The sequence below is a fragment of the Maniola jurtina genome, chromosome 22, assembly GCF_905333055.1.
Source record: "Maniola jurtina chromosome 22, ilManJurt1.1, whole genome shotgun sequence".
NCBI classification, from domain to species: domain Eukaryota; kingdom Metazoa; phylum Arthropoda; class Insecta; order Lepidoptera; family Nymphalidae; genus Maniola; species Maniola jurtina.
Genome location: NC_060050.1, coordinates 3,859,207 through 3,882,682, shown reverse-complemented (window position 1 = coordinate 3,882,682; position 23,476 = coordinate 3,859,207). Strand labels below are relative to the sequence as shown.

Below are 23,476 nucleotides of genomic sequence, written 5' to 3'. Positions count from 1 at the left end.
GTACAGTTATTGCGTTGGTTAAACATGATAAGCAGGTCGGATTGGCATTCTTCAGTATGAATTTCTTTCAGTATAAGCGGTGATAACTTATTCGTCAAGACATCAAACCTTCCACAGTTGTTTAAACTTTGTACAGTTATTGTTGGCATTTGTGTGAAGAGTTTCTATTTGGGAGAGTGCATGCCCGGGATCGAGTGTTCGATCCCGACTGACAGAAGTGAAATCTTAAAACTGAAACTGCTGGTTTTTCCTCAGACTTTCAAATTAATTGTATAGTTTAAAAATTAACATACTTCCCTACATTAAATTATCGAAAGCGCATATTATATAAATACGTGCAATACTTACTTACAGCTACAGATATCTATTCTATTAACAGTAGCATGTCGGTGACGCGATCTTAAAGTTTTTACCCACCACATTTTCACTTTTTTATCAGATACATGTTAGCCCCTGACTGCAATCGCACAATGCATGGTAAGTGATGATGCAGTGTTAGATGCCCTTTAGTTTCTACACAGCATCGTATCCGAACGCTAAATCCCTTGGCGACACGGTTTTGCCGTTAGTGTGGTAACTAGCCACGGCCGAAGGCTCTCACCAGAACAAACCATAAACTTAGAAATTATAAAATTCCAAACCCCTGCCGGGAATCGGACCCGGGACCTCCCACTAATAAGACCTCAGCGCTTACCACTCCCTAGGGAGACAGTCAAAAAACTTGATAAACACCAAACAAATAAGTATGATTTTCACAATGGTTTAATGTGGATGGGACGGGCCGCCATGGCGCGGGCGTCGACCCCGTCTGAAATAGTCAACCTTGACCGCGCGCCCTGCTTACCGCCTCCACGCCGCGCCACGCCGTGATGCTGCAAACAGTGTGGATCCGTTCACCGTTGTCCTGTGCAGAGCTTACACCATTATCATCCATACTAATATTATATCCATACTAATATTATAAATGCGAAAGTGTGTGTGTCTGTCTGTCTGTCTGCTACACGGCCCAACAGTTTAACCGATTCTGACGAAATTTGGTACAGGCTTAGCTCATATCCCGGGGACGGACATAGATTACTTTTTTATCCCGGAAAATCAAAGAGTTCCCGCGGGATTCCTAAATACCCATCCGCTTAACCGATTTGTATGAAATTTGGGACCGTGGTAGCTTGCGTCCCTGCAATTGACATAGGAAACTTTTTATCCCGGAAAATCAAATAGTTCCCATAGGATCTATAAATATCTAAATCCACGCGGACGAAGTCGCGAGCATCCTCTATTAATACATAATTTAATATTCATCATATTGTAATCAACCAGAATAATTTTAATGGGTAATAAGATTCACAAATCAAGACATGGTAGAATGTGTAAGGTAAGACCTACTTGTACCCACATTCCAGCGAATAAGCTATTATTTATTTATTTATAGCCTTGGATATGCCTCTCTTGCGAAGCTGTGATAGCCTGGTGGTTAGGACGTCCGCCTCCTAATCGGGAAGTCAGGGGTTCGATCTCGGGCATGCAACTCTACCTTTTTGGAGTTATGTGGAGTTTTATGCAATTATAAAGCATTAGTTGCTTTAAACGGTGAATAAAACTTGACGAAACCTGCATGCCTTAGAGCTCACCATAATGTTCTCAAAGGTCTTGTGAAGTCTTAATCGGAGGTCGGGTGTTCAATCCCGGGTACGCACCTCTAAATTTAGGGATTATGTGCGCTTTAAGTACTTCATTAAATATCACTTGCTTTAACGGTGAATAAAACTTGAGGAAACCTGCATGCCTTACAGTTCACCATAATGTTCTCAAAGGTACGTGAAGTCTACCAATCTGCACTTGGCCAATGTGATAAACTAGAACCCTTCTCATTCTCATTCTGAGAAGAGACCCGTGCTCAATAGTGAGCCGGCGATGGGTTGATCATGAAGATGATGAGGTGACCTATCAATTTCGCCATACCGTAAATCAATTGGCACTTAATAATAAAAAAGCAGTAGTGGAGGTCCGGAATGGACCCCCGCGGACCGTGGGAACGTGGGCACGTGTAGAGTGAGGCCCGACCTCCAGCTGGAGCGTGTAGAGACATGCTCGCGAATGTTGTTGTTTTGATTGAGTCTTCAACAGGCTTGTAATCTATATAAATCCATATGTGAAAGTAGCTCCGATTGTCTGTCTGTTTGTTACCTTTTCACGGTGTGAAACAAGAAAAACTGTCCGTCAGACCATGTTTATAAAAAAAATATTTTCAGAAACTCAATCCGAAAGGAGCCAGGACAGGTCAGCTAGTATGAATTGCCTCCTACATTTATGCGTTGATTCATGAAGACGTTATAAGTCTGTGATGATAGTTGTTTAAGCTGAAAATAATTTTCGCGTAACTTGTAACGAGTTTGTGTAAATCCAGGTTATTTCTGCAGTCTCTGGTACAAATGTAGGGCACGTGTGTCCTAAGCGTAATAAATATCCAGCTGTCATGAATTTACAAGATGTATCCTGGAAAAGTGTAAAGCTCCCTAAAGTTCATAGTAATTTAAAAATAAAGTTAACTACATTTTTCCGAATAATATCCCAGATACAGTTGTACAAAATAAAAATTGAAGAACGTTGCGGTTTTTTTAATGTTGCAATAAAACTTAAAGCTACCTTAGCTAATTACTGTGCAAATCATGCCCACGTGGAATGATGCCAACAATACTGGCTGCATTTCCGCACTGGACAGCCAGGCTGATCCTTTGCGCGAAAAGAGAACCAGCCCTTCTGTCACCAGATGTGGCTCGTCTGCAATCTTTACATAAAATATCTATTACATCACAGAACAATGAATAAGCTAAGCTGATGCCTAGTTTAGTTAGTTATGATTTCAATCATTTGTGTCGAAACTACCATTTCTGTACTTACGAGTACGTACAATATTGTTAAATACGACTTATGAGCTTCGGTAATGCGAGCTTTTTTATGCCTCATAGCGCCATCTATCATCGAGTAGAAGAAAAGGAGGTCGCAAAAGTACCTTTCTAGGTGGCCTAGCATCAAAGACATGGATATTGAGGTAGTATATTATGGCTAGATAATATATATATTTATAATAATAATTAAATGATAATAATTATAATTATTTATTTATTTGAAATTTACATCAACATAAGAGTTTTTTTTTAATAAACTTACGTCTAAATTAAAACTAAAAACAAACAAAAATAATTAAATTGTATTAAAAACTAAAATGAAACAAATTAAATCTAAAACCTCATCGAGACCAGATGCTGGCAGCATTATCCCTTTGGATGACTAAACTAATTCTTGGCCCGAGGTAGTTAGCAGCTCTCGGGTCCCCGGTTGACTCGATAACCCTTGTCGCCTCAAAAAGAGCTGGCGCGAAAATTAGTTTGGCCATCCAAAGGGGTCTGCTGCCAGCATCTTGGGAACAATGCCTCGCTGCGGTGGTCTCGATGAGGTTTTAGATTTAATCTACATCGATGGATTTAATTTAGTTCGTAATATATTAAACATAAAATTCAAATTCTCAGTAATTAAATTACGTACCTTTGTTAATTATTGAGTTTTAACGACTGCTTTTATTTTATATTTAGAATTAAACGATAGTATAATTAAACGTAAAATTCAAATTCTCAGTAATTAAATAACGTACTTAATTATTGAGTTTAACGACTGCTTTTATCTATATCTATACTCGTACTTATAATAATACTGTAACTAAACGATTTCTGTGCATTAAATATATTTTGAAAATTTTAATCGGAGGAAACATTTCTATCGATATAGACCCCAAAACAATTTTTTTTTAATTTTTGTTTGTTTGTCTGTATGTGCACGCATCACGTGAAAATTACTGAACCGATTTAAGCGAAATTTTCGACTCTTGGATTTTCCGGGATGAAAATAGATACCCTGAGCCGTAAAAAGGTAGCAGACAGACGGACAGACATACCTTCGCATTTATAATATTTGTTACTATGGATATCGTCAGCGATGGATGATTTCGAGACACGTCTGGCGCCTTCGAATAAAGACATGTATCAATAGTTTACAAGAATGGCTATTTCGGTGGCGCGTCGATGCTTATATTTATAGAGCAAGTGAGCCGTCAAGTGTTTAGAGTGATCTTGAGTTAGTGGACTGAAATACTTGGCCGGTCTGGGCACCGTCCCTTTGTAATTATATAAATATACCTACCTCTTCGTGGTTATTAAAATATCAGTGAAACACCACTAATGTACTTATTATATACCTATCTACTATAGAAATATCAATGAAATCATAATTATTAATATACATTAATAATTTATAATTATTATTAACCAATTGAAAGTTTCTAGAGAATGTCTGGTAGGTATACATCTGTTATTTTTTGAAATCCATGCTTATTGCAATACCGGACCTATCTATCTAGTTGATAAAATATTCTGTAAAAAAAGTCATCCACAAAAGAAAAATGGTTCAAATTAACGTAGATCTTATATACTTAGGTAGATGTAATTTACATAGTAGATAAAGCTTGCGATTTAAAATTATATTATGGGAAGCTTTGCATAAAAAGGTTAGGTAAAGGTATTCTTACGCAACATGCTAGTTATTATCACAGTTTTCATTATAAAACTGTGTTAATATCCTACAATACCTAATTTTAAGTTGGTCAAGTATACTAGAAAATTAATAATGAGTGATTTTAAAGTCGTACATTATACTATAGGTACCTACCTACTTTTATTTGGAAATGTAACGACCATTATATCTGATTACTACATACATATTATTACAATATTATTTATAATACTATGTAATCTTTACTGCCTGTGCCACGCTTGCCTTGCGCTACCTTCGTGTACATTATTAGGTACTCATATTTCTCGTAGATTTATGTAATTCGGCTATTAAATTAATTTGTTACGTTTCATAAATAAGGACCATAATAATATTATGGTAAAGACTAACCGCATTCACTTAATAACTGGATGACACGAAGCTTATTTTTTAAGCTAGGAAAGCGAGATAATGACAGTAGGGAAGCTAGCAAGCTATGTCAATGTCATTTCATCTATTAAGCCTACTAATGAAACTAGTCAGGATAACATATTATGTATTCTAGCTTGAAGATACATATGTCACCAGGGCATATGAGCAGATTTTTCAATTGCCAAGTAAACTAACGAACACGTTTGATATTTTGCGATTTCCAGTAGGTACATAAGCTGCCAAAACGACTTTAGTCCTTACTTAAATATTATTTTGATGACTTTTTGATGATTCAAAATCAGCCCCTGTTTGGTATAAACTATTTAACCTAACTTAAGTATAACTAAAATCTGCGGTCTTACGTATTAAGAATGGTTATACACAAAACACATAGCAAATGTGTCTATTCATAATATAAATTGTAGAATATGTGAGGCACCGAAGAAGGCTTCAACTTTTGGGTAAATGGATACACTAGATTTTTCAGGGCTTTTTGATGATCACTTAAAAATTTATGGAATATTTTCCAGTGAAGACTCAAACTTGGGCGCGTTTGGAACCCTCGTAGCTTTAGTTTTAAGTTACGTAATCAATTATCACCACTATATCGTACAAATTTAACAATTTCGACCAGCAAAAGGAGTACAATTGTACCTAATTTGAATAAATGATTTTGACTTTGACTTTGAATTGAAGATATTCCAAAAATTCTATCAAAAACCCTATATTACAAAATTCAATTCCTAACCTAGAGGTTAGACTTGTATAGGTACGTGGATATGTCAGTTATGTTTTTCAGGCCATTTTAATCGCCATAACCTTTGATATTTATTCGTTATATTATGTTCCTTAAAGATACCTAAATGTTTTTTTTTCTTAAATCTGTTTCCATCAACATACAACGTTGTAACTAAATGTCAGTGTAGTGGAAACAAACACAAATTTCGCATTAGTATGCTACAGGCGGAGCAGGCACGACTGAGATTTACAGTTTAGTTCACCGTGCATCTCCGCGCATCCCGCCTGAGACGATACATTTTCCTCTTAACATTATACAATACCTAGATACTACCTATTTCTTGCTAGACTGTGCAGATGGTCGGGGATTCGATCCCGGACACGCGCCTCGAACTTTTCGGAGTTGCGTGCGTTTTTAGGGTTCCGTAAAAGGAAAAAAGGAACCCTTCTAGTATCACTTCGTTGTCTATCTATCTGTTTGTCGTGTCTGTCAAGAAACGTAAAAATACGACTGTAGTACAACACCCTCGGTGCGCAAGTCTGACTCGCACTTGGTCGGTTTTTTAAGCTATTCTTGTTGGCCTGCATAGCCTGCATGCCTGAGAGTTTTTCATAACTTTCTTAAAGGTGTGTGAAGTCTACCAATCTTTAGTAGGCTAGCAGACTTTGGCCTAAACGCTTCTCGTTCTGACAGGACACCCGTGCTCAGTAGTGCTAATATGACATGGAAGGGACAGCATGTGACAGAAAAGATAAGAATATACACTGGTAGCGTGACATAAATCAATGAAACATTTCAAGAAAACCCATAAATCACAGTCCATTTTGTCAAACAGTCATCTATCGCGTACCATACCTATTGGGCATAAGTATTATGCAACACACCTTGTCTCTCCTTTCACCAAAGGTTGCCTGGTGGAGATTGCTTTAAGCAATAAGGCCGCCTTTGCATGCAATTGTTTTCAATTTATAGTTTCTTGTTTTGTCTTGGTTGCTTTCTTGTTTTGTGTGCAATAAAGTCTTCTATATATCTGTCTATCTATCTATCTATTTGTCTATCAATTCAAACTATAAAAAAGTGATTCACAAAATATCTGGGCGGTCTAGCATCACCTTAATCCGTGGATGAATCAATAAGCGCTTCACACGGTGGTCACCGATCGAAAACGGCATAAAGCAAACAATCTTCATTGTGCCAGTGTCGGTAAATTAGGGGTTTTGTGTTTCGACAATGCGCCAGACGGTTTTGTTGCTGCCTAATGGACTGCCTAATAAGAAATTGAAGCGATTTGTGAGCCGAGCCATTCATTCCCATTCATGAAGGCTTTTGTATTGCAATTTGTTTTAATTTTGCCCGTGAAAGCTTTATAATGCATCTACTTATATTAATTTTTGTTTACATACATACTATTAGTGAAATGAGCAGGTAGGCAGATAACCTCCGGTTCGTTTGAAACGTTTTAAACCAGTTGTAGTCTAAAACTTAAGTACTCTCAGTTCCTGTTCAAAAAACTCAAAATTCATAATATTTTTATTCAGTTAAACTTTTACAAGCACTTTTGAAAAGTGCATCTACCTACCACTGGTTCGGAACGACTTTCCTAGCGAGAAGAACCAGCAAGAAACTCGGCGGTTGCTCTTTTCAAAGATTTGATATACCTACAATATTGTGCTATGTATAAAAGTAATTGAAGTCCCGCGCATTGCTGGAGCGAGCTGCAGGTCAAATCCACGCTCTGTTATCATTTGTACATAATCTTCGGTTGTATAATGTGCTTTTTTCAGGAGCATAATTTTAGTAGATTTTTAAACTTGTGTAAAGGCAAGTCCAAAATTGATTGCGAAATTTTATTATAAAAGATTATACCCATTCCCACAAATGACTTTTGGACCTTCCTGAGGCGGAGCGTAGGAGTCGCAAGCCTATTACGGTGTCTAGTTAGCCTCATAGTTCAGACTACTGTCTGTCTGTCTGTTACCTTTTCACGGCCCATCCATTTGAGAAAGCGGACTTGACGTTTAAAAATGCCAGAGGTTCAGGGTCTTGGCTGAAAATCAGCGCTGTATGCTCTCGTGTATCAAGGCATACAGCATAATACTGAACTGGAATCTTTTTCCGCTTGCTCCACACATGACACAGTTTATTCCGGTGCTTCTTCTGCTTGAGGTTTGCTTAAGTGTTGACAAACTTTGTCATGCAATTTTTTTTAAAGAATATTAGCCATGCTAATCACGACTACTACTCCCCTTTCCCCTCCAATTAAGCGTAAAGCTTGTGCCAGGAGTGGGTACGACAATAGTGCAACGGGTGGGGTTAAACCGCCGACCTTTCGTAAGTCAGTCCGCTCCTCAAAAGTCGTTGAGCGATCGAGGTTCTAACGAGGATAACATAGATATAATATGGAATGGAATATATACAATATTAAAGATAAGTAGATTTATGTATTAAATCGGTTAGATGGGCGAGCTAGGTCATACACCGTGTAACGGAGCGTGAAACACTTTCTCACGCTGTATCAATGGATCTATAATGCCTCTGTAATGCAACGATACACTTTGCTCGCCATATTATTTATTTAATACTTATTAATAAAATCAATTACTTAATTAAAAAAAACGAAAACTTAAGATGTACCTACCCAATAAAACGCGGTGCGTATAAGTATTGAATTTAATTACTTTTCATTTAAAGATTTGTAGCCATAGGCCCATATAGTACGCGACATGTGAGATGGCAATCTCGTAATGCGTTAACTATGTAAACCTGCACAGCTGTTGTCACTTGGCGTAAGTTTGCCGTGCGTGGAACGTTGATCATTGATCATTTTTGGATTTTCATGCAAATGACAAGAAATCTTGGCGCAATTTGGAAACAGTGTTTATACAACAGCTGACACAGCTGAAGGCATTGGGTTACTGGAAAGTCCATCTTGAAAACTGTCGATTTGACTGACCTTTAAAAATCAGAATCGCGTCGCGTTTCTGTATTTCTAAAGGTTCTGACGGGGTTGCTCTATTTCTGAAGGGATGCCTTCAAACTTAAGGATGGACGCAACTTTTTCACGCAAAAATACTTGTGGCTTTATATTTATTCATTGTGACGACAATTATTATGCTTAGTAAAAAGCAATGATGAGCTAGGTTGGAGTGTGCTTGCCTAGAAGATGTCTATATTCACTTTTGCCTTGAAGGCATTTAGGCTTACACCGCGCGTCATGGTTTAATCGACTTATTTAAAACTATTGCATGCTCTATTTATGGGAATTTTTCAACATTATCAAATAGGTTGTGTAAACAGAGCTTTATCGATTCCCATGGGTTGAAATGGTCGTCTGTCACAAACGATCGCAAATGGCTCAATTGAGATGCACGCTCCACTGGACACCATTGTTCGCTGGTGAAAATTTGGCATTTGGCCGATTCAATGGCGCTTTTCATGCGAAAATGGACTGTTTGCTACTGAGGAGGGAAAAATCGGATAAAATATGATCGATCCAAATAGAAAATAGGATCATTGACTTGTTGGTAAAAATTCTAGGTACATGATTGATATTCGATTTTGAAATATTGGGTTATGTTCATGATATTCTCACTAGGCCATCACGCCTCTCACGGCAAGGAATTCTCCGGGAAAAAAACGGGACTTCAATTGCTTTTATACATGGCATAATATTGTATATCAAATCTTTGAAAAGAGCAACCGCCGAGTTTCTTGCTGGTTCTTCTCGGTAGGAAAGGCTTCCGAACCAGTGGTAGATGCTTTAGACGATTCAAAAGAACTTGTAAAAGGCTAATTGAATAAAAATATTTTGAATTTGAATTTTTTGGAATATAAAAATATGTAAGTATGTATTTATAAAATCCATTCGAGCAAAACCGTGGTAGATCTGCTAGTGCACTGATATACGGACTTACCTACCGTATACATTGTTGCACACCATCATAAACGTCTAAAATGCCATCAAAATCATATAAATTATTCGAAGATACTTGCATAATGAGGGTCACGACCTAGATGGCCACCCGCTCAGATCCGCAACAGTAGGATCAGTGTCTTCTAAACGTTGAACAAACTTCACTATTATCTCATTTTGAACACGCGATTACATCGCATTAGATCGTGTCGGTGAATTATTTGCTTATTTGCTATTTAATTCTTAGTATACCTATAAGGTAATGCCTTCAGGTAAACGCATACTAGTACTCGTATGTCGTGGTCAGATCGTAGAATTGATCGAAAAAATAGTCGACAATGATGTGTCTACTGTCTTGGCCCGATCAATGATTAAAAAAAAATTATCGATATGACTACTAAAAGTTATGTTATTTCATGACATGGTCACCAGCTTGCTTCGCTCGCCACCTTCCCCCCTTTCACTCTTCTCGGCTTTAGACTCACTTCATCAGGACTTAATTTGCGATCTTCTGGCTAGAATTCGGGGTACTTACCTACCCTAATTTCGTTCTGGGCCATATTCGGCCTATCTTGTGCATTATAAGTATATAAAATCTTTTATGACCTTCCTACATTTCTAATATGGCCAAATGTTGGCGGCCAAATTGATAATAATCATCACCATGGTCAACCCATCGCTGACACATTAGTGGGCAGGGGTTTCCTCTCCATTGAGATACGTATAGCTAGTAGGTACTTACTCGTTGGCCATATGACTATTTCATGAAATGCCACCATTTCATGAAATAGTCCTGACTATGTCATGAAGTGCGCAATTCTACAATCTGACCGAGACAATCATCCATACTAATCCATACTTCCATACTAATATTATAAATGCGAAAGTGTCTGTCTGTCTGTCTATCTGTCTATCTGTCTGTCTGTCTGTCTGTCTGTCTGCTACCTTTTCACGGCCCAGCAGTTTAACCGATTCTGACGAAATTTGGTACAGGGTTAGCTTATATCCCGAGGACGGACATAGGCTATTTTTTATCCCGGAAAATCAAATATTTCCCACGGGATTCCCAAAAAGTCCAAAAACCCATCCGCTTAACCGATTTGTATGAAAGGTACCGCGGTAGCTTGCGTCCCTGTAATTGACATAGGCAATTTTTTATCCCGGAAAATCAAACAGTTCCCACGGGATCTTTAAAAACCTAAATCCACGCGGACGAAGTCTCGGGTATCCTCTAGTACATAATAATTATCTCAGGAAGTGTTTTGGGAGAAGGTACATAAATAAAAAATAAATAAAATATATTTTTTTTTTTATGAATCATTAAAGATCAGAATAAAATAAGAACATAAAAATTTATTATAGTGTACGGTTTCACTGGAACTTTTGTAAAAAGACATTTACAAAAAAACCAAGTAACATAATTACTAATAATTATTTAAATGCTCATCAATAATAAATATTTTCAACTGTTTTTTTTTCCATTCTTTTATGTCTGATTATCTAAAGTAATAGATTTGAATTCCTATGATTCCAAGTCACAAAAACACGCTTTGTACTATTGCATATTGATGGAGTAGGTACATAAGTTTCTTTGTTTCTTAGCTTTTTGTGATTACTATGCGATCATTATGTCTGTGTGTAAGCCCTATGTAGTGAACGGTTCCACTAAAACGTTTTTGGAAAAGAAAATGAAATACATTTATGTTATTTCTTGTTTCAGTCAATCTGATCAAACAATTATCTCCGTGCCCCGTCCGGGGATAAATGTTTTGATAATTGCACTTTTGCGTAACGACAAGGTATGTACACGCCATAAACTAAGGCATGATTTAGTTAACAATGGGTACGGGTGAAGTGCCCAGACAGGGTACGGTGAGTTAGATTGGAGATCTACGAGTATGAATTAATTCGTGCTAGCTACCCTACCGCATCCCTGCCCCGTCCAGGCACAAAATATAAACTACTAAATGATGCCCGCGACTCCGTCCGCCTGGATTTTGGTTTATTTAAAAATCGCGTGAGAACTCTTTGCTTTTCCGGGATAAAAAGTTGCCGAAGTTAATTTCCGGGACGTAAGCTACCTCTGTACCAAATTTCATATAAATTGGTTTAACGGATAGATTCTTAAGAGTCGCGCAGGAACTCTTTGATTTTCCGAAATAAAAAGTAGCCTATGTCTGTCCTCGGGATGTAAGCTAACTCTGTACCAAATTTCATCAAAACCGGTTCAGTGGTTGAGCCGTGAAAACGTAGCAGACAGACAGACAGATAGACAGACAGACAGGCACTCTTTCACATTTATAATATAAGTAAGTATGGATGTGACAGACAGCGCGACGTTTGTGCCCCTTGTAGCCACAAATGTATTGAGAATTGTACGAAATAGTGCATACACATTGTACACTAACCAATCATCATTGCACAAGTACAAGTTTGATATAAACAACTATTACTTTGTAATCGTCAGTCGCGCTAGTAGAACCGCGGCCTAAATCCTTGAAATTCTCTTTAATTGCAACTTCAAAATAAGGTATCCACCGCGGTGTTAAGAAATAAAGCCATTCGCACACTTCGCCTCGCGAGCGCCACTACTGTGCTTGTATATGTATTTTCTTAATATTTAATGGCATAACATAACGTATAGGCGTGTTACAAAATGGTCAGAGTCGTCGAAACATTGGCCAACGTGTTCGCGGTGACCGTGTTGTGTGTTTGCTTCCATAACACTCTGCAGCTGGTTCCTATACGTAAGTTTGTTTTGACATCATCACGATCAACCCATCGCCGGCTCACTACCGAGCATACTGGGGTTTTCAACTCAGACAACGTTAACCCTTGACTGCAATCTTACCTGGTGGTAAGTGATGATGCAGTCAAAAATGGATCGGGCTAACCTGGAAGGAGTACCTATGGTAGTTTTTATGAAACTCATACCCCTTTGGTTTCTTCGCAGCATCGTACCGGAACGCAAAATCGCTTGGCAGCACGGCTTTGCTGGTAGAGTAGTAATTACTAGCCACGGCCGAAGCCTCCCACCAGATCAGACCAAAGATTTAGAAATTATAAAATTCCAAACCCCTATCGGGCTTCCTCTTTCAATGAGAAGGGTTTGGCCAGGGTTTAGACAAGATTGGCAGACTTTACACACCTTTGAGAATAATAGAACTGTTAGGCATACAGGATTTTCCACGATGTTCCGTAGATAACTCCGAAAAGTTATATCTTAGAGTGGTCCGGAGTCGTACTTTGGACCCCCGACTAGGAGGCCGATCTCTTAACCACTAGCTTATCACCGCTTTCTATACCTACTACTATTTCTACTTATTTATTTGTAGAGCAAGCTTTAGGATTAGATAGTATAGTAAAATGATAACGTGTGATATGTGTATTTCGAGAAAATCAATTTGCTTTGTGATAGTTTAGAAAAAAACGATAATATTTCACAAGTATGAAAAAAAAACATCGAAATTGCTAGTAAGTACCACCTACCTACAATCTCTGCGACAATGAATTCTGCTTAATTTTGATATTATTTTTTCCGAGATAAATAAAAAGGTCAAGAGCTAAAAGTTAAACACTGATGTCAACGCTGATTAGGTAACAATAGAATAACTATTATGTCAATCTATTGTACCCAAATACGTGGTAGGTAGTTGTAAATAATAGTGAGAATCGTATTGTTTATGTCATAAGAAACACATTAGTATAAACATAGGTGATAAACAATACCTAAGTATTTGACTAAACACATAAATTATTCTCTTATGATGAGTTACGACTTCAGTATTGTTCATAGACTACAAAAAGCCTTTATTTATTATGTAGTTACTAGCTGATGCCCACGACTTCGTTCGCATGGATGTAGTTTTTTAAAAATCCCGTGGGAACTCTTTCATTTTCCGGGATAAAAAGTAGCCTATGTGCTAATCCAGAGTATAATATATCTCCATTTTAAATTTCAGCCCAATCCGCCCAGTAGTTTTTGCGTGAAGGAGTAACAAACATACACACACACACACACACACACACACACACACACACACCCACACACACACACACATACAAACTTTCGCTTTTATAATATTAGTGTGATAAAAACTACAACTCCTTGTGTAAACGTTTACATAATTATCCTTTCAAGTTCAAGACTAAAGTCGCACTTCTATTCAAATCAGTTGATATCACTTGTAATCCATATCCCATACTTAATATTACAAAAATAAGTGTGCCTGTCCGTCCGTCTGCTAGCTTTTCACAGCCCATCCTTTAATCGATTTTGATGAAGTTTGGTACAAAGATAGCTTGCATCATTTTCATCCCTCAAAATCAAAGAGCAGTTAACTTTAGTCCCATAGGGACAGGATTCCTAAAAAACCTAAGTCTAGTAGATGAAGTTGCGATCATCATCCATACTAATATTATAAATGCGAAAGTGTGTCTGTCTGTCTGTCTTTCTGTCTGTCTGTCTGTCTGTCTGTCTGCTACGTTTTCACGGGCCAACCACTGAACCGATTTTAATGAAATTTGGTACAGACTTGGGATACATCCCGGGGAAGGACATAGGCTACTTTTTATCCTGGAAAATTGAAGAGTTCCTACGGGATTCAAAAAAACCGAACTCCACGCGGGTGAAGCCGCGGGCATCATCTAGTAATATATAATATTTTGAACAGAGGATCATGAGGTCCCGTGGGACCTCATTTTCCGGGATAAGAATTAATTTCTTCGTGTATTTAGACAGATCTAGTATCTAGTGAATTGCACTTATCAACATATTATAAATAATTATTTACTAGTTCTACTGACTTGTTTAATTACACGAAATATTACGAAATCGAGCTGAATCTTGGAAATTTTTACAACCGTACCTACCGACTATTAATTTATATTGTTACCAAACAGGAATTGCATTGATATTTTTTTAGATTTGCTTACCACAGTATAACTCTGAAAAATCCGAAAGTCGATTGCAGTGACGTTATGTACCAAGTCATTGGTTGATTGGTGTCTTACGCACATTGCGTGTAGTTAGTATACATAGTAGGTAAGGAGGCCTTCAAATGCACTTATCTTAAACGATTACATTTTGAAACACATCAACTAAATGTCGGGTTTCGCAAAGATGAAAATTGTAAGGAGATACACATTGAGTAAAGAAGGATTAAATTTCACACAGCAAGTTGCGAAATTGGTTTTCAATGCCAAATTACGTGTACGTATATGTGACAATTGAATACAGTGAAAGTATCTGTAAATCCTGCAATTTATATCATACGTCTACTTGTAATAATATTATGAGCTTTTAACCTTTGTACCTTAAGAGAGCTTAATGATTTTTGAAGCGGCGCCGGCGGTGCAGTGGTAGAGTCTTGACCTGTCATAACTTAACCTTGGCCTATAAGTAGGACTTTGAGTTAAGGCTTAAGGCTTTTGTAATGTCTTTAATAATTAGAGAAATAAGACTAAGTAAATTATGTTCCCACCTTACCAATTTATCTTATGCTGACTTCGATACGTTTCGACTCTGCGCTAGTATGAATTGACTTGAATTTGTTGTGGGCTCTTAGACCTGGGCGCGTTTGCAACCCTCGTAGCTTTAGTTTTAAGTTTACGTAATTAATTATCAACACTTATATCATCTTACAAGCCTAACAATTCTGAACATCAAAAGAAGTACAAGTATCTTCTTTGATTTGAGTTTGAGTTTGATTTTGACCCTTTTATTCTTCTTTGCAGCGGACTTCATCCATCCCTGTGGTGAACTAACAGACGAATGCTTCACCAAAGCCACCCTCGATGCTATCCCGGGAGTTGTCAGAGGCATCCCAGAGGCCGGGATACCACCCCTGGATCCGCTGTACCTGGATAGAAACATCACAATCAATCTACCGGGAAACGTTAAGTTGACATTCCATAATGGAAAACTTACGGGATTAAGTACATGCGTACCCGATAAAGTTTCGTAAGTAATAATTTCTATATTCTCTTATATACTACGAGTATATATTTTTCTATATCTTCGCATGTTTTATTATTTACTATCCTAGATTAAGAACTTTTTGAAGTCGGTTAATCTTAGCACATTAAAAAAAAATTAACCTATGCATTCGTGTATTATTCATCCGATTGAGTTTTAACAGATTTCTGACGTACCTAGTATATAGTCGTTATAAAAATTGAAATAGGCATTAAGCATAACAAATGCCAAGCATTATTTATAGCTAGTTTTCTAAAAAATAATCTTATGATATTACAAAAATCGATAAAAAATCTATTCGTTGTTCAAAGAGTGTATTTGACCGTGATTCGTGAAGAAATAAACAGGAAAGATAGAGATATAAAAGAAACTTTATCATAAAATTCCACCATTGATTTATCATTAAAATGACGCATTAACATAAGGCATTGCAGAAAGATTTAATTATTAATTATTCGAATTGTCTTTTAACTCGCAAATTCCAACAATCTACTTTAAACACGCTAAGGGCATAGTAGGTATACGGCCTTCCTGATGAGAAATCTGTACAATAATTGCTGACTAATCTGCAATACCGCCCCTGTTTTACGAGTAATTGTGATTGATTTGGAATCCTCAATAGCTAAACTGATGATATATAATACAATACTTATTTAAACTGAAATCCGAAATTTTGCATGAAACTCTTTAGATCAAGATGGATTAGTGTTCGGTCGAACCTTCGGCTTCGGCCATCTTCGGCCAAAAAAAAAATCACCTTCGACCAAATCTTCGGCTTTAGCCAAAATGGCCCGAAGCTTTGGTCGAAGCCGAAAGTTTCTAGCTGGCGCTGAAATTGAACGAACGTCTCTTAAAACTTCTATTGTTAGTTTGTAAATGTTATCATTGACATTATTTCGAAGTATAATTATTTATACCAAGTTCTATAAGACCACAGTAAACACAACTAAAAAAACATTCAATTCACATTATCTTGAACTGAATTTCTTAGGCATTTTTTGAAGTTTATTAAACCATGGATTTCGGCTTTGACCAGAAATCGACCTTCGGTCCGACACTACACTAAATACAGGGCGGGCGGGTTAGCTAATCGATAATATTTTTACGATGACTTTGTATGGATAGATATGATAAAAAATCTCATTGTATTTCGTGCTAATTCAGTTAAGTAGGTAGTAGGTATAAAGAAGATTTACAAATATTAACATTCGTTTATATAGGTACGTTTATATATTCAAACATACAGACATATACAGACAATATTTGAACACTTTTGTAGACTTTAGCTCGTTTCTTTAACTGTCATGTTAGGTCTAAAGGAGGAAACTTGCAATCTAAATAAATTATGTAGGTACCTACCTTGCTTCTATTTACAAATACCTAGACTGTATACACAATTATGACTTGGTTGTATCTATGTAGTACATAATTTATGAGTGGCGTCTTAAAATTCCTAATACCTGAAGATAAGAATAATTTTACTAGCCAAGTTAATAGAAATCACCATTGTCGGTTGTTATCAACCTCATAATATTATATCAACTACCCCTTTACAGCACTGTCATCTGTTTTTTCCTTAAATTAATTATTGGTGGAAGGCTTCGGCCGTGGCTAGTTACCACCCTGCCGGCAAGATTTTTAAAATTATACCCTTAGGATAGAATTATAAAAGTCTTTTTTTATCGGATGTCTAAGCATAATAGCAAGCTACAAGCCAAATGTCAGCCCGATCCGCCCAGTACTTTGAGCTGTGCGTAGATAAGTCAGGTATTTCTTTTTGCCTATGTATTTAGACTAGATGGCGCCTGTGCTTGGTTATATCATGTTATCAATTCGTTCATTATGAGTATATATTATACTTAATATATCTAATCTCTGCAATTCTGTGATTTGTGATTCTGTGGATTAACCACTGTGTATTTTTTGGAATAGTTGCCCTTTCTCGCAATTAAAATATAATAAGCAAATTAATATGAGCCAATATTCTTTCCTCGCCAGGTCTCGCAGGGAGAAGCGAACATTTATATTCGACATCCACTGTAACTTCACCATCAGAGGGCATTACAGCATCCTCGGGAGGATTTTGCTCTTCAGTCTAGATACGGAGGGCAGCGCTAAAATAAAAATCTGTAAGTTTTTTATGTTCTAAAGACCGTTTTACGCCATCGTAATCAAGAAACAACAAAATAGACTTAAGATAAGTAAGTACAAAGATAAGTAAGTAGAAAGATTGCAATAAGTAAGCAAAACAAAAACTTTAAAATATTTATCAGACCGAATTATGGATTTCCTGATATAATAAAACGCTACTACCGGTTCTGAAAGCAGGTTCAACTGATATGAGCCAGAAAGCAACTCCTCAGCCGTTAGAAACCTTTAGAGAAAAAACCGGCCAAGTGCGAGTCAGACTCGCGCACTGAGGGTTCCGTACTCGGGTATTTTTTCCAACATTTTTCACGATAAATCAAAAACTATGATACATAAAAATAAATAAAAATCTATTTTAGAATGTATAAAGCCCTTTCATAATATTCGCGGTTTTCAGATTTATTCCTGTACTTGTGCTATAATACCTACCTACCTGCCTTTCATGATTCTAGGTCAGCGGGAAGTATCCTATAGGTTTCTTATCTGTCGGTCTGTCTGTCTGTCAGACAGACAGACAGACAGACCGACAACAAAGTGGTGGTATAAGGGTTTCGTTTTTCCTTTTGACGTACGGAACCCTAAAAACCTAAAATTGTTGTTATTTGTTGTTTTTAGGGAATCAACACATACACTTAGAAGTCTTAGAGAAGGTAGTAAAGGACAAGAATGGAGAAGGCCATTACAAGATCAATTCCTATAAATACAAGGCTGACTATGGATCCGACCTTAAACTTAATCTTACAAATCTCTTCAGAGGCAGCCCTGAAATCAGTAAGTATTATACAAACAGTATGACTTCTATTAAGAGCCCTTCTGGCCTCAACTTTTTCTTCTCCTCTTGTCTCGATAGTCATTTCTTTTCCCATCTGCTACCTCGCCTGTCTGTACTGAATCAAAATTTTACTTCGAAGTGATAATTTACTAGTATCAACTATCAACCTACATCGATTCCTTGATTTTCCATTTAAGTATAAAGAAATTTTGAGAAAGATAACTTTTACGATATTTAAGACTAAACATAGCTCAAAAAATGCCAATTTTATTGAAATAAATACTATCACGAAAATTAGTTAAATTGTAGAATAGAACTTATCTACCTGTAGCACAGTGAAAAAATATATACTTAGTACTTACTAGACATTTTAAACTTGACAATTATTCTTCTTTCCCCTTCATCTAAGCGTAAAGATTGTGCTTGCTAGAAGTTACTACAATAATGCATTTAGTGTAGTTTGAACATTCGACCCTTCGAATTTCAGTCAGTCAATCTTCATTGCTTCCACAGGTGCCAACATCCTGGATGTGCTAAACTCCAACGCTCAGCTGGTGGCTGCAGAGTTCGGAGGACCCATACTCGACTACGCGATAGACTATGCTATGAACGTAACACAACGGTTCTTCAGTACCTACACCTATGACCAGATCAGCAAAGTACCACTCACAGAAGATTTCTTTGAGGATGATTAAAACGTCGCATAGGGTCTGTCATGACTGTATTAGGCTTTAAGGTTTCAAGCACAAAATTGCAGCGGTCTACAGTATTAAATCATAATATCAAAATATCATCAACCATCAAAACTACTCCTAAGTTTAACTACTGAAATACCTTGAGTAAAGATTCTACAAGCATTAATTTTATTACTAACACTACAAAAACAAGACAAAGCGTTCGCAACATTTTGTCTAAAAATGTTTTATCTTGCCTAAAACAACCAGACAAAAAGTTTTAAATTGTGGAACCAACTCCCTTCGGCGGTGTTCTCACTAGATTTTATCGTGGGTTTATTCAAGGATTAGAAAATTCCTGAAAAGCCGTAACGCATTGGTGGTTTCTCTGGTGCTACAAAATATGTTCATGGGCGGCGGTTATCACTTAACATCAGGTGACTGGCATGCTCATATAAAAAAAATTGACAATGTAAATTAAAGTGACAAGAACACAGAGCAGACAACGTGTTCTTCGTAATGCGAAAAGATAAATATTTGATAAATCTTCCATAGCATTTTAAATAAGTCTACGGTTAGATAAAATCCATATCGAAGCCACGCGGCTGAGCAATCTGCTGCAATATAACGCAACACCTAACTTATGACATAACAGAATACGGACGATTGCACGCAGTCACTCCGCAAATAGGCACCAGCCCAGTCAACCAACACTATCTTAAGAGGGCTCTCTCCGTCACTCGCTTCATACAAACGTAGTTCCAATTTTATTTGAATATTAAGCAACCAAAGTCCATGAAATTTTGCAGACATATTCTAGAAACTAATATTTCTATGTCTGTGGTTTTCCAGATTTCTGTTAAAATATTTAATTTCAAAGTCTGAAAAATTTACATTCAAATCTTTGAGCCCCTGTAATTTTAAAACTACATATTTTTAGAAAAATCTAAAACACCACAGACAGATATTAGTTTCTAGAATATGTCTGCAAAATTTCGTGGACTTTGGTTGCTTAATTTTCAAATGAAATTGGAACTACGATTGTATGAAGCGAGTGACGGAGAGAGCCCTGTTAAGTGGTCTCATAAGGGCTGCTACACATTGTGCTTGGCATACGTGGCGTTAATTATCCTTGCCGTGCCGCATAAACAAGCCGCTAACGGGGTAGCACGACGGGTTGCGTGCGAAGCCTCAGTCCGCTCCAACCCCCTTAGAATAAAACTTGTGATTAACAAATTATTAACTTATGCTCGCGACTTCGTCCGCATGGCCTTCATAAATTTCGAACTCCTATTTTACCCTCTTAGGTATTGAATTTTCAAAAATCCTTTCTTAGCAGATACCAGCAGTCAAATAATGCCGGTGGTACACTCGCTCGGCCGATAGTCCGCCGCGCCGTTACCGCTAGTGTAGTGTGTAGGAGCCTTAAGATTTCAGCAATAATATACAGCTCGGATTGCGAGAGGTCACTTTTCCATCTGTACTAACGAATATTGCAGCATTTTAAGCCAAAATTAGGGTTTTAGGGCAAAATTACTAGAAGTTCTGTAGTTATTTTGTTTTAATAACCACACATCAAGCGCACGAACAAGCGGCAGGTGATTACGTATTGGGGGACGACAGGCTCTCTTTAAATTAAAGGCTCCAGTGGAAAGGTTTTGCCTGCTCAGAGATGTACTTTACTTTGATACTGCGCTGGAAGCGACTGACGAACCTATCACACGGTAGCGATGTAACAGACACGTCGCATTTCATTTCTTTCCACCATACAGATCGAGAAAATACCCATTACAAACGTTCCAGATCACCAGAGCTCTGCAATTGGACGTATTTTCTAAAATCCTTCAAATCAAGTCAAAATTCAGAAAAATACGTCCAATAGTAGTTACTTGTTTCTAAAGAAGTTTATCAATGTAGTTGAAAAATTGGAACCAATAATAAATTATTATTGGATTTCATTTCAAACATAGTTTATAAGAAAAACAAGACAGAATTTTGTGCAATGCAACATAATGCAATGCGTAAGTTTCCGTAAATATGGACTCACGAGACCAACATCTGAAAGTTGTTTATCCTCTTATTTATCTCTATTTACGATGAGGTGTTATTTTTCTCACATTTTTATATGAGATTCTTTTTTTAAATTATAAGTAATGTAGGACTATTAAAATAAATAAATAACTGTACACGATTTTGTTTCATTGTATCAAATGTCTTTTACTAAGTTTCATCTAAGCTCTAATACTTACCTATATTTTTTTCATCAATCCTGAAAATGCTGCGATTTGCATATTTTTAAAACTTCAAGGTACAAAATTATATGAAGTCTGAGTTAAGTATGCAGGTTGATATAATTTACATTTAGCCTGTAAGCATTTTCAGGTTAGAAATGTCTGCCAACTAACTAACTAACTAATAGTTTCGGAAATATGCCTCTAGAAGTCATCGCAGTATCGCAAGCCACGGTCAAGGAGGTGTCGCAACTCATTAACACGGGGGCATTGCTACTACTTGCGAAACCTTCTCGTGACACGCAATCATGGCTTAACTAACAGGTGCCCAAGAATATTCGCCGTACAGGAATATATTCTATAAGTACAGTCTTTCATCTTTGGTAGGTGTCCCTGAAAATAACCTAATGTGGCCCGGTCTCGAATTCAGGGTCGGGCCGTAAAGGGTGATCTGCCGACAAATCCATACTTATCATACTAATATTATAAATGCGAAAGTGTGTCCGTCCGTCCGTCCGTCCGTCCGTCCGTCTGTCTGTCTGTCTGCTAGCTTTTCACGGCCCAACAGTTTAGCTGATTGTGACGTTTGGTACAGCGTTAGCTTACGTACGGGGAAGGACATAGACTACTTTTTATCACGGAAAATCAAAGAGTTCCCAGGGGATTTTTAAAAACCTAAATCCACGCGGGTTCTCAATAAATCAAAGCAATCCAAAGTTGAGAAGTTTATGTTGTAACATCTCCTTGCCTCGGAGCGTAGGAAGGTAAGTAGGTATGCAAAGTAATTGGCCCCACGATAGTCTCTCTCCGGTCGTGTCGGATTGCCGTCACATGGGACTCTGAGTGAGAGTGAAGAAATAGACAGCGCAGAGGTTAGCCACTACATCTTCTCACTTATCACCGGGGTTCCTCATCTATCTCACAATTGAGCATGGATTTCCCACAGCAATATACATATAAGTCAATGGGATTTCAATACCATGCGGTTATAACCCGCCGCGTTAGTCAAATCCGGATTGGCAACCTGCACACACCTTTGAGAACATTATGAAGAATCGTCAGATTAAGGGTTATCTTGCCTAGGTAGGTAAGTATGTTATTTATGTTAAAAATAATAAGAGTAAGAATCTTTATCACATTACAGCATCGCGTCGGTCAAGTAAATGTCGCAACCATCAGACGAGGGCTTCACAACCTTCTGGCTTGCGGAACGCTTTAGTGACATGCAATATGACTTAATAACTAACTGTGCCCAAGAATATTCACGAAACTAGCACAAATTTTTCTTGGTCATAATGGTCATGGTAAGTACGAAAAAGTCACACAGCGGGCGTAAACGTAATTAAATGTTATATTATGTAGAGATCCGTAGAAGAGCCGTAGTAATTTTATCTGTATCTCACTAAACTGGCTTGTGCCATATCCGCCTTTTCTGATCAATTCCGCATGTATTTAGAACAATACGAAAATTAACAAGCCCGGTACTTCAATCAGCATACATAATACATGTTTTCATTTGTTTGTTGCATGTTTGTTCCGAGGCTCCGACGTTTACGGTAACGCAATGGTTATTTGATGTCCGCCCACCATGACTTTCACTGCTACAATCATACTAAATCACTTTCAATATTGCTGGCTTGTGGGTAACGCACTTCCTAATGCCTATCTAAAACATATTGTGATATCGTGGGTGTGGATTTTACACTTTTTGATTCTTCATGTACCCATAGTTCGCGTCTCGCGACGGGTTGACATGGCAATCGGGGTGGGGACGCCCCGCCCACTCGCATAGCTCCTGCGCTTACCCGATGCGGGATAGAGCGTGTGCTGTGCTCCCCACCTTATACTCCGATCGCCATGTCGACCTGTCGCGAACAACACTTACCTATAATCAAGAAGGTTACGGAAAACAGGTGGATGAAGGAAGCGAAGAACCATTTTGGTTGGCGCGCTCCCGAAGACTGTGGCGTGTGAAAGTCCCTTGAGACTTTTTTAATACGTTAAAAGCAATGTGCGATTTTTTTACTTTTATTTGGAATATCTCA

The 23,476-nt window shown here is 37.6% G+C and overlaps 1 protein-coding gene across 1 annotated transcript; it reads left to right on the top strand.

Moving 5' to 3' along the window:
• The first annotated feature begins 12,166 nt into the window (after positions 1–12,166).
• Positions 12,167–19,479, top strand: LOC123876871. The gene is made up of 5 exons (XM_045923264.1): positions 12,167–12,376; positions 15,366–15,591; positions 17,605–17,735; positions 18,370–18,525; positions 19,040–19,479. The coding sequence occupies exons 1-5, from the start codon at positions 12,286–12,288 to the stop codon at positions 19,219–19,221; spliced, it is 786 nt and encodes a 261-aa protein (XP_045779220.1). The 5' UTR covers positions 12,167–12,285; the 3' UTR covers positions 19,222–19,479.
• The last annotated feature ends 3,997 nt before the right edge of the window (positions 19,480–23,476 follow it).

What these genes read in the sequence shown, in the direction of transcription:
- LOC123876871 (XM_045923264.1), top strand. Translation starts at nt 12,286, where the DNA reads ATGGTCAGAGTCGTCGAAACATTGGCCAACGTGTTCGCGGTGACCGTG. An exon ending in TGCGTACCCGATAAAGTTTC is followed by an intron (nt 15,592 to 17,604) that starts GTAAGTAATAAT and finishes TTTCCTCGCCAG; the next exon opens with GTCTCGCAGGGAGAAGCGAA. An exon ending in CAGAGGCAGCCCTGAAATCA is followed by an intron (nt 18,526 to 19,039) that starts GTAAGTATTATA and finishes TTGCTTCCACAG; the next exon opens with GTGCCAACATCCTGGATGTG.